This window comes from Leptosomus discolor, chromosome 25, assembly GCF_034619465.1.
Source record: "Leptosomus discolor isolate bLepDis1 chromosome 25, bLepDis1.hap2, whole genome shotgun sequence".
Lineage (NCBI taxonomy): Eukaryota > Metazoa > Chordata > Aves > Leptosomiformes > Leptosomidae > Leptosomus > Leptosomus discolor.
The window spans coordinates 5,996,434-6,007,285 of NC_141415.1; the positions used below are offsets into that span (position 1 = coordinate 5,996,434).

At 46.7% G+C, this 10,852-nt stretch overlaps 1 protein-coding gene across 1 annotated transcript; it reads left to right on the forward strand.

The window, feature by feature from the left end:
- Positions 1-8,921: 8,921 nt before the first annotated feature.
- On the forward strand, positions 8,922-10,577 carry HOXB4 (homeobox B4). Its single transcript, XM_009956939.2, has 3 exons — positions 8,922-8,948; positions 9,056-9,482; positions 10,261-10,577. The coding sequence occupies exons 1-3, from the start codon at positions 8,922-8,924 to the stop codon at positions 10,575-10,577; spliced, it is 771 nt and encodes a 256-aa protein (XP_009955241.1).
- The last annotated feature ends 275 nt before the right edge of the window (positions 10,578-10,852 follow it).

A 10,852-nucleotide genomic window follows, 5' to 3' on the forward strand; every position in this document is an offset into this window, starting at 1 on the left:
TTTTAGACCTTCCTTGGTCACTGGGTACGGCGTGACACAACATAAAATACCCTTCCACCCGGGTTTTAAAAACTCCCCCAAGAAAACAAGCAGACCAAACTAAAAACAAAACCAAAACAAAGAAACCCCACCAAAAACAAACTTCGCCAAGGTAACCTAGTTACAGATGTGTATGATGTCTTATTTTATTCAACAAAAAGTGATTAAAATCTGTTAAAGGATTTAATTAAGAGAATTAAATGAAAAGGAAGGGGCACAAATGAGTTGGAAAAAAGCGAAGCTATTCTAAACGATTAAATCGCCATTTTAACAGTATAATGGGGTTTGCATACTGAAAAGAGAAATCAGAGCTCATATCTCATCAATAATTCATAGGCAAGAGGGATCATTCCGAGGTCAGCAGACTTGTACAGCCCCGGCTCCTCTCTCGGAGGACAGGGTGAGCATCGTATCACAACACCACACGGACCCCGGGGGCTGCCGGGTCACCTTTTTAAGGAAAACATAAGCTCCAGGGTTTGGGTTTTTTTTTTCCTTCCCTTCTTTCTTTCTTTTTTTTTTTTCCCCACCTTAATTTACCAAGTCCCACTGCCCGGGTGTGTTAGTGACTGGTAGTAAGAGAGGGGGAGGGCTGGAGAAGGGCTGGATGTGGTTCATATTGCTTCAATACAGGCACACACCAACAATGTGGTAATTATGCTTTTGAGAAGCCAAAGGGATCTCTTCTTTTTTTTTTTTTTTTTTTTTTTTTTTTTTTCTTTCTTTCTTTTTTTTTTTTCCCCCTGGCCACCAAAATAAAGGTTCCAAGACTGTGGCTCCTTATCTGCCCTGACGGGGTTGGGCTGGCGGCAGGGACTAGAAATTGCACAGCTTGGGCTGTAATTCTTGTAATTCTTGTATTTCATTCTATTTAGAGGAAGACTCCGATTATTCACCTATTTATTCGCAATAGTCCTGTAAATTACTCCAGCCTGCACACACACACCGTGACCTCCCCAAGAAGGGAAAGCTTTCCAGGGAAACCAGCCCCTTCCCTCCAGCTCCGCGCCCCAAGCCCCTTTCCCTCCCCCACAGCTGAATTTCAGGCTGAAAAATTGCTCGCTCTTTCCCCCAGCCCCAATCTCTTCCCTTTTTTTTTTTTTTTTTTTTTTTAATTACACGTCCGATCTGAAGGGAAGGAGCTGACGGGATTATTTCAAGTCCTCTTGATAAAGGTCTCTCCTCAATTAGGGAACCCGAAAAAGACCTTTATGGGGGTTTGGCTCCTCCTCCGGGGGTCCCTTTCCAGTCCTAGAATGGATTTAAGAATGAAATTTTCTTTCAGAGCGTGGCTATTTCGGTATCTGAGCTGATTTTTCCCATTCTTTCCCCTCCTAATGTTAAATAAATGATATTTGGAAGGAGGTTGATAACTTAACTCGAGAGGTGTCCACCCGGCATAGTTTTTCCGTGTTCTGTTACCCTAAATAGCTTTAAAAAGAAACTATTTTGACAGCGAGCGTTGAAAGAATAAGTCTAGTACTAGGTTTTTTTTTTTTTTTTCCCGCTTTGATTTATCTCTTTTTAACATGTGTATGTATGTGTATGTGTATATACACGTATATATATACCCTTCAAGTCAAAACAAATTACAGCGCTGGGATTTTGTGTAAAGGACGTTTGTTTGGTGGCAAATCAGGGCTCGGTTTATGTCGGGAGATTTTGCAAAACCGGGGGAGGGCGAAGGATTTGGGATGGAGCGGGGAGGGGGGGGGGGGGGGGGGGGGCTGGGGAGGCGACCCCGGGCAGGGGGATTCGGTGGAGCCGCCTGGCCTGTAACGTCCCCGAGCAGCCAGCAGAGCCCGCTTCAGACCAAGTTCACTGCCAGCAGGGACGGGCCGAGCCGGGCCGGGCTGGAGCGGCACCGGCTGCCCCGCAGCCCCTCGGGCTGCGGCTCCCCCCGGGGCGACCGCGGAGCTACCCGCCACCGAGCTCCGGTGCTCCAAAAAAAAAAAAAAAAAAAAAATAAAAAAAAAAAAAAAAAAATAATGATAGGAACACCTCCCTCTTTATCCTCCCCAAAATGGAGCAAAAAAAACCCCAGAGCAGGCTGATGACCGCAGTCGGCAACTCACCCAGGTGAAACCCCAAATAAAAAGAGAAATAATGCAAAGGGATTTCCCCCCCTCACCCTCCGGTTGTTTTAAATATAAAAGAGGAAAAGAAAATAATTCAGCGGTCTAGGACAGCAATGGGTGAGCTGGAGATAAACAACGAATGTTTGCAAAGCTCTGATTTTTTTTTTCCCCCGGGAAAGAAATCGCGAAGAAATGTATTTTCTTTCTTCTTTTTAAAGTAAAATAAATAAAATAGGGAAATCAGCGCCGCGTTAGTTTCCAGAGATGTAGACGGTAACTCTGGTCTTGGGGGGCTTGTTAGTACAGCATTATAGCTCGAGGGGTCAAAAAGTTGAGGGTCAAAAGTTTACGCTGTGCGTGACTCAGTCTTGTGTATAACCCTGATAGACTGATGTCAGGGTGGAAAAAAAAAAAAAGAGAGAGAGGGGGAGAAAGAAAGCGGGGAGGGGGGCGAGGTGGGAGGAAGAGTCTCTGCTTATGGGCAGAGATGGGAGAAGATGATAGCGAGGTGGGAGCGACCTTCAGCCGCAAGCCGGAGGGGCGGGGGGGTAGGGGGGGGGGGGCAAAAAAAAAAAGAGGGCTGGAGGATTTGGGGTGGGATGTCGGGAGAAAATAAGGTAGATTGATTTGGGTCTCCCGTGAGGAAACGCTGAGCGACTTCTTAGTATTTTTCTAAGATAACCCCTGAAACGCTATTTGGAGTCGAATTAACAGAATATAGGGGGAAATGCATTTATTAAATCCAATTACGTGGAGGTCCCTCTAGGATATTAACGCGAGCAGTTAAAAAATAATTTTCATTCCAGCGTCAATTTTGTTTGGATAGGGTTTAAATTATACCGAAAAAAAAATAATAAAAGAAGAAGTCTGACACAGTTGGCGAAAATGTGTTCTAACATCTTGGCTCGGAAAGTCTTCCAAAAGCCTTGGAGAGGTGCTTGTCTCCCGTCTCCCCCGGGCGCCGGAGCCCCAGCGCCAAACATTTTTTAATACGTACTCGGTATGAGGGCAAAAACTCATCCCCAAAAATAAAAGAATGACACGAAATAACGTCCGCGATTTACTCTTTGCATTCGTACCTTCATCTGAGGAAATCTAGAATAATGACATACAGGCGAAATCAATGGGCTGGTGGCTTTAAATAAGTCAATGTGTGTATTTAAAGGCGCTTTTAAGGGCCCGTTTCGTCGCTCGGTCCTGTTAGAGTAGCTAATTTTGTTTTGCAGCACGCTTTCCGTCGGAATTTGAATGAAATGTTTTATATTTCTTGCTTGAAATGTGACTCCACTCTGGTCACTGCAACAGTTTAATGAACTGATATAATAAATATTTCCCTTGGCATTTCAAAGTTATTTCTACGCTGCCAGACTTTGAACCCTCCAAACTCTAAATATTATTTGCACTGGGACTGGGGAAGATCTTTTCAATAGCTTCTTAAGCAAACAGTCGTAGCAAGGCAACTCTTCTGGAAAAAAAAAAAAAAAAAAAAAAGAGCAAAAAAAAAGCGCCCTGCAAATTTGCTTTTTTTTCCCTCTCGGCTTTTAAATATTTTCAGTGACTAAATACTTATAACAAGGGTCATTTTTCTTGGAAGAGAAAGAGAGAATATTAGAGCCCTGGGAAAGGCATTCTGGAAAATCCATTTGCTTTCCCGATGCGGATATATTCATGGAGTAGGTGAAATTCAAGAGAACGTAAAGCGTTTTGTTTCGCGTGATAAGGCTCGCGTTTAATTAATTGCCATGAATTTGCTTGGTATTTATAAAATATCACTATATAAGGGCTACCGTTTAGTTGTAACTTGGGTGATCCATCTCTTCGCCCTTGTAATTACTGCACTTATCTCTCTAGAACAGTCATTTCTACTCCAGGTTTATAGAACAGGTAATGGATAATAAAGGCCATTTGTTTTCGGGATATTAAAACAAGCAGGTATAATTTCACGGCAATAAAAAAGAAAAAAAAACCACCTCCCAACTTTCCTTATAATATTCACTCCTACATCATAACGTTTAACTTTCAATTTAGGGACGCGAGGCCGCGTGTTCATCTGAAGTGGGTTCATTTGGAGAGATGTGAGGAGGGAGGGAGGGGAGGGGGAGGAAATTAAAGGTATCATTTTCAAGGATATTTCTAATCTATCTCCTTTACTCGGGACGGACTCGGCTTGGCCGGGGGTGAGGGTCTCTGAGGCTGTAAACACAATCCAGGGTGGGATTTCCTTCTATTTTCTTTTCTCTTCTGTTTTCTTTTTTTCCCTCCTTTTCCTCCTACCGGACAATCAATTGAATGCGCTTTTTAATCCCGATTTACTTTCCAAATGACCTCTTGATCGTGGGGAGAAACGCAGGGTTGGAGCTGGCGGTGTAAACGCGGAGAAGATCAATGATGAATCCCCGCAGCCCCCTCGCTCCGCTCCCCCCGTCACTCCCAGCGCTCCAAGCTGGCTGATTCCCGGATTTTAGGCGAAAATAGGATTATTTTTGTTTCTTTAGAAATGAAAAGGACGCACAAGGCTGGCTGGGAAACCACGCGAGGCTGAAATCTTGCTGCAAAGCAGGTGTGGGCTGATTTCCACCCTGCAGAGCTTTTACACAGCTCGGATGCAATCGGGGCGCCGGGGGCTCCTGATTAAAAGTTCTGCCCTAAAGAAGCACCCTCAGACCAGCGCTCCCCGTTTGTTGGAGGGGGAAATCCCAGTTTAACACACAAACCCAAAACGTTTGCTCTTCCGAAAGGGGAAACCAAAAAATAATTACAATATAAATAATCCCCGTCCTCATTGCTGCCAGACTGGGATCTCCGGGGGAGGGGGGAATATACCCGGGAGGGGGAAAAAAGTAATAATAAAAAAAGCCATACAAATTAAAGCGCGGAGCGGGGCTGGGGAGGGCGCGGAGGGAGCGCGGGGTGAACCGCGGGTCAGCGCGGCTCTCGGCGGCCGCCGCGCTGCGGACACGCCTCGCTGTTTAACAAAGACTGACAAACTATGAGATTAATACCAAAACTTGCGGGTTTCCCACCCCAAAATGCTCAGAGGGCCTCCTGGCGCTGCCAGGAGCAGTTCCGCTCGCCTGTAAGGACAATAGTGGTTTATACTGGGGGAGCGGGGGAGGGGGCACCAGCAAACCCCACTAAAAAAAAAAAAAAAAAAAAACAAGAAGAAGAAGAAGGAGGGAGAGAAATGGATGTTCTTATCGAGAAATAATCTCATTGAAAAAGCAACACGGGGGAGAGTGAGGAGAAGAGCCCAGGCTGGATTGGGGAGGGGGGTGGCGGGGAAGGGGGGGTTCAATAGGATTCCGCCTGCAAAACCTCACCAAGTTTTGAGGGAGCGTCCCAACCCCCTCGGGGATTCCTCCGGGGAAAGGACCCACGTTTTGCCAAGGTAGGTGCCGCTGGCGGCGTTACACCTGGGCGGTACGATCGAGTTGGGGGGGGGGGGGGGGGAGGGGAGCACCCCCCTGCTTAGTGCCCCTATTTTTGAGGGGGACCAAAGAGGCGCTCCGCATCAGGAGCGGGTTGATCCCCCACCCCCCGCGGTGGCAGGTGCGGTTGGGAGGATTTTGGGGAGGGTTGGGGGCTCCCCTGGCTGCCCCTTGGGCGGGGTGGGTGGGAAGAGGCTGGGGGGGCCTGGGAGACACCACCCCCCCCCCCCCCTTCCCGACCGAAGTTGCTTTGAAATGGAAAAGAGCTCGGGTGAAATTTGCCGGGAGAAACTTCCGCGACGTGGGGCGGTTTCCCAGCGAAAGGGAGAAAGGTGCGCGGGGCGGGGGGCAGCGAGGGGCTGCCTTTAATTTGGGATCAGAGGCGGCGAAGGGGGAGATTTCTTGGAGGTGTGGTGGGGGGAAGAGTTCTGGTAAACGCTAGGGGTGCTGGTTTGCTGGCACCAAACCCCCTGTGTCATTAGGAAGGAAAATTAAAACCGATTTTTTTTTTTTTAAAGGATGTGGGAGGGGGTTAAAAATACGGACTAGGCCTAGTTATTTCTGTTCAGACTCCTCTCCTCGGTTAGGAGTTCGCTACGGTACCGGCTGCGAGGAAATACAAGAAAATAAATCAGAGAAGGGATTGGAAAAGAGGAGTAAAATTTAAGAGAGAGGGGGGAAAAAAAGGGCTCTAATGGGATTTGTTCTGTAGAATTATTTTATGGCAGCCATCTACAAGTTGTACAAGCAGATTTGATTTGGTTTCTTACTTTTATGGCAGGTTTTAGAGGGGAAGGTGAACGGTAGAGCTGCTGCCTGCTCCCCAGCAAAGGGAAGGCGCTGGTTTGTGGAGGTGGGAAACTCTCTGCTCCGTGCAAAAGGCGTCTTCGCTTTGCTTTGCTTCGTTTGTTGGGAACTCGAGTTTGTTTAGTTGTGTAAAATGGTCTGGGGCTTGTCCTAGGTGCATTTGGGCTTATTTCTGAAAATACGTCTTCGTTTTCCTGTTTGGCCGGGAATCACACGTTTTGTCAGGAAACCCGACTATTCACCTTAAAGTACCTGAAAAATCGCGGGGCATTTTGCGGCCGGGAGAGCTACGGGACATTCGTTCTTGGCCGTAACTATTCTTTCGACAGGAAAAACGCAAGAGTTTGTGAATAATATTGAAGATATTTTCCAGGAAGTTTATTGTAGGGGAACGGCAGCTTTTCTCTGACAGCCTCTCTGCTGTGGCATTTAAATGCACTTAATTCGGGAGATACTTGACCAAAAAATGTTCTGCCTTTTGAAATACAAAAAAAAAAAAAAAAAAAAAAAAAAAGGTGTGTGTGTGCTATACTTTTAATCTCTTGGGCAACTGTAATTTTAAACGAAATCTCAACATGATGCTACCCTCATTAGTTCCGAATGAAGGTTCATTACCTAGACAGTATGAATATTTTATTGCTTTATATCCCTTTTTCGGAAATGAAACGCCTTTGATCTTTTTCTCGGGTTGTAAAAAGAATTGCCTGTCATTAAAAAAAAAACCTGTCGTCCCATCTGCCTTTACATTCTGTATTTCTTTTCATCTGTTTCTTTCTTTCTTTTTTTTTTTTTTTTTTCCAATATATAATTTATCCGCACACGAGCGTATAAGCCCAAACCTTGGTTGACCTCCAAGAACGAAAAATGGTTGAAATCTTTGCGCCGCATATTAGAGAATAATGACGAGGGTTTCAGGAGGGAGGGGACGGAGCTGTGGCATTTTGCTTTTAAACGACGATTATTTAGATTCGAGGCTCGTGGTGCTTCTATATTCATATATTCAGTCTAGGAGCTGATTTTTTAGCACAGCGGTAAATTAAGGTATAAGGTACGGGGGGGAAGGTAGAAAAGTTCTATTTTTTCTAACCTAGCAGCAGTTACTCGTATACTGAGTTGGTGCTTTAATTAATGGTCTTTCCTCCGAAGAGTGACTTTTTTAAACCATCTTTAGATTAATTCGTGATCTCTCGAGCCACAAAACTTTACCCTCCCTGCCCCAGAAGATAATTATGGCGGTAGGCGAAGATCTCTGACCGAGGAGGATGCATCTGTCTTCTATATGTACCCTGTAGATCCGAATTTGTGTAAAGGAAGTTGGGTCACAAATTCGTATCTAGGGGAATATGTAGTTGACACAAACACTACAGGTCACAATCCCAGAAGGCATTAAAATCAAACAAACAAACAAACAAAAAAAGCCACCCTCACCCCCAAAACCCTAAATAGAAGAGTGAAAACAAGGTCTTAACCAGAAAACCGGTTTATAGCTGGAAAGAAATACTTTGGATTTGACCTTAGCTCAACTCCAGGGCTCCTGCGATAAACTTTATCATCACTTCGAGATAAAATCTGAGCTGCGAAGGTGGAAGGGGGATGTCAGGGGGGTTATTACTGCGATTTGAGAGCCAGGATCCCACTATTGCTTTAGTTCGCGTCACCTCAGCACTGGCACCGAACAACAACAACAAAAAAACCCAACAAAATAACCCCCCCCCAAAAAAAACCCAAACCACAAACTACTGTTTTCTCTCCTGCCGCTTGTGAGGAGCTTTTTGCGCGTTTCAGGTTTAAACACGAATTTGAGGGATTAGGGATGGCTTGTGAAAGGCTGCTGGTTTGCTCTGGCTTTTAAGGCGTCTTTATTACCAGAAGGGCGAGGCGAAGATGCATTAGGACTTGGGCTAATTCGCTTTTGTAATTGTTCATCAAGTCCTTGATTTCTCGCTTGGAGGACGGGCTCCTTTTTTTCCACCGATGCGTGGGAAACCAGCCCATCCCCGAGCACAGCTCGATGTGATTTAGGAGACCGGGTACCCCGAATTAGCTGATGAATTTCTTATCGATCCCAAACAAGCCCTATTCATCTCTGCCAGGCTCGGGGCGCAATGTCCCTTCCCGTAGCACCTTAGCAGGGAATGAGATGCGACCACCCCCCGGCGGGACCGCCATGGATCACGGGCTGGGGGCAGCGGCTGGGACCCGCCGCCGCCAACACGCTGAAAAATCATTTTTACCCCTTATTTTCTTTTTTTTTTTTGTCTTGGGGGGGGATTTTTATTTTTCCCACCCCCGCTCCCTCCGTTCCCCCCCGCCCCGAGCCAGGACACACCCCCGAGGGGTGTGGGCCGGGGGTGGGGGGTGAGGGGGGGGGCCCGGTTCTCGCCCACGGGGCGCTGCGGAGCCCGGGGCCGGCGGGGCCCGGCGGGGCCGGGGCCGGGGGCGGCCGGAGGGGAACGGGTGGCCCCGGCCGCCTCCCCGGGGATGCTGGGGGGCCCCGGGAGAGCCCGGGCTGGGCAGATTTCCTTATCCGGGGATCGCAGGGCACCTCGCCATTGGCCCGCGCTGTCACATGGACTCCAACTTTGTTCACTTGACAGTAAGTAGGAGGGTTCCACGAAACAGGAAAACGAGTAAAGGGGGGGACAGGAATAAATTTTAGGAGAGAGAGATATATATTTTTTTTTTCGTGTGTGCAATTCTAAGAAATTAATGGCCATGAGCTCGTTTTTGATCAACTCCAACTATGTGGACCCCAAGTTCCCACCCTGTGAAGAGTATTCCCACAGCGATTACCTTCCCAATCACTCGCCGGAATATTACAGCAGCCAGAGGCGAGAGAGCACTTTCCAACATGAAGCGATGTACCAGCCGCGGTCAGCCTGCAAGGAGCAGCTCTACTCGTCCTGTCAGAGCTCCGGCCACCAAGCAGCGGTGTTATCCCCCCGGGGTCATGTCCATCCTCCGGCCGGACTGCAGAGCCACCTCTCTGAGCCAAACCATCCCTGCGAGCCGGTCACCCCCAGCCCACCACCCTCCTGCAGCCAAAACTCTCTGAACCAAAGCCCTTCCAATTCCTCTTGCAAAGAGCCGGTAGTTTACCCCTGGATGAAAAAAGTCCATGTAAGCACGGGTAAGTGAACTAAAGTGGCTTTGCTTTATACTGAGTAGCACCTCAAAGTCTTGTAGAAATCTTATTGCACCAGTTGTAAAATAACCATTCGTGGAGATTTACGATCGCCTGTTTGCAGAGCGGTATAATTACATCCTCCATAAATTTTTATTGCTCTGCTTGGCCATGTGCCTTTGAAGTCTCTGTTACCATCCTCCTCCAATTTCTTGCAGGCTACTTTTTTTATGGCTGTTGAATCTTCATAAGTTAAGTTTTATGTTTTCGTAATTTGTATTTAAGTGGCGGGTTGAGTAAACTTTTACTATTTTCCCTCCCCCCTCTTTTTTTTTTTTTTTTTTTTTTTTTTTAGTATTATATTTAATAAAAAAGAATGTCTGTGTTTGCCTGTTTGCATGTGTGTAGGGGGAACTTTAAAGATTTGGGGATAATAGAGCGATGCTCAGGCAGAGGTGTGTATGTATGTGTGTGTATATACACACGCAGAGGGCATGGAAAATGTGTCCAGGGGACCTTATAAAAACGTTTAGACAGGAATACACGTCAAGCAATGAGGATGGAGGTGGAGATTTGGAGATAGGTTCTGGGTATATTTTTAGAAGGTTTGCGGTGTATTTTTTTTTAGTATATCCCCCCCAAAGAATGTGTGATGCTTTTCTGGGGGGAAAGGACCCGTTAAAGGAACAGCTCAGTAATCCTTGTTCTGCTTTTTTTTTTTTTTTTTTTTTTTCTCCTCCTTTTTTTCCTCCCTTTTTCTTTTTCCTCCTTTGTGTTTGTTCAGTAAACCCCAATTACTCAGGAGGGGAACCGAAACGCTCCCGCACAGCCTACACCAGGCAGCAAGTCCTGGAGCTGGAGAAGGAATTTCACTATAACCGCTATCTCACCCGGAGGCGGAGGGTCGAGATCGCCCACTCCCTCTGCCTCTCCGAGCGCCAGATCAAAATCTGGTTCCAGAACAGGAGGATGAAATGGAAAAAAGATCACAAGTTACCCAATACCAAGATCAGGTCTAATTCTTCCAGCTCCTCTGCCAGCCTGCAGATCCCACAAGGAGGATCTCAAAGCCGATCCCATGGACCAGCCACCAGCCTATAACTATTCCTTGGATGGATGGAGTGTGTGTGTTTGTGGGTGTGAGTTTGTGTGTGTGTAGAGAACACATGATATTTGTGTTGTTGGTTTTTTTTTTTTTAAAAAAATGCTCCAAGAAGCGAGGGAAGGAGGGGTGCTCTTTATTTATAGGGGGAACAGAGGGAGACTCAGCTGCAACAAAGCAGAGCTGCGCTGTTGTGCCTCTCTTCCATTAAAAGGAGGCTGTAGATAGTAGTTTTCAGATTTGGCTAAGATGGATCCTTGTTTCATCTTTAATC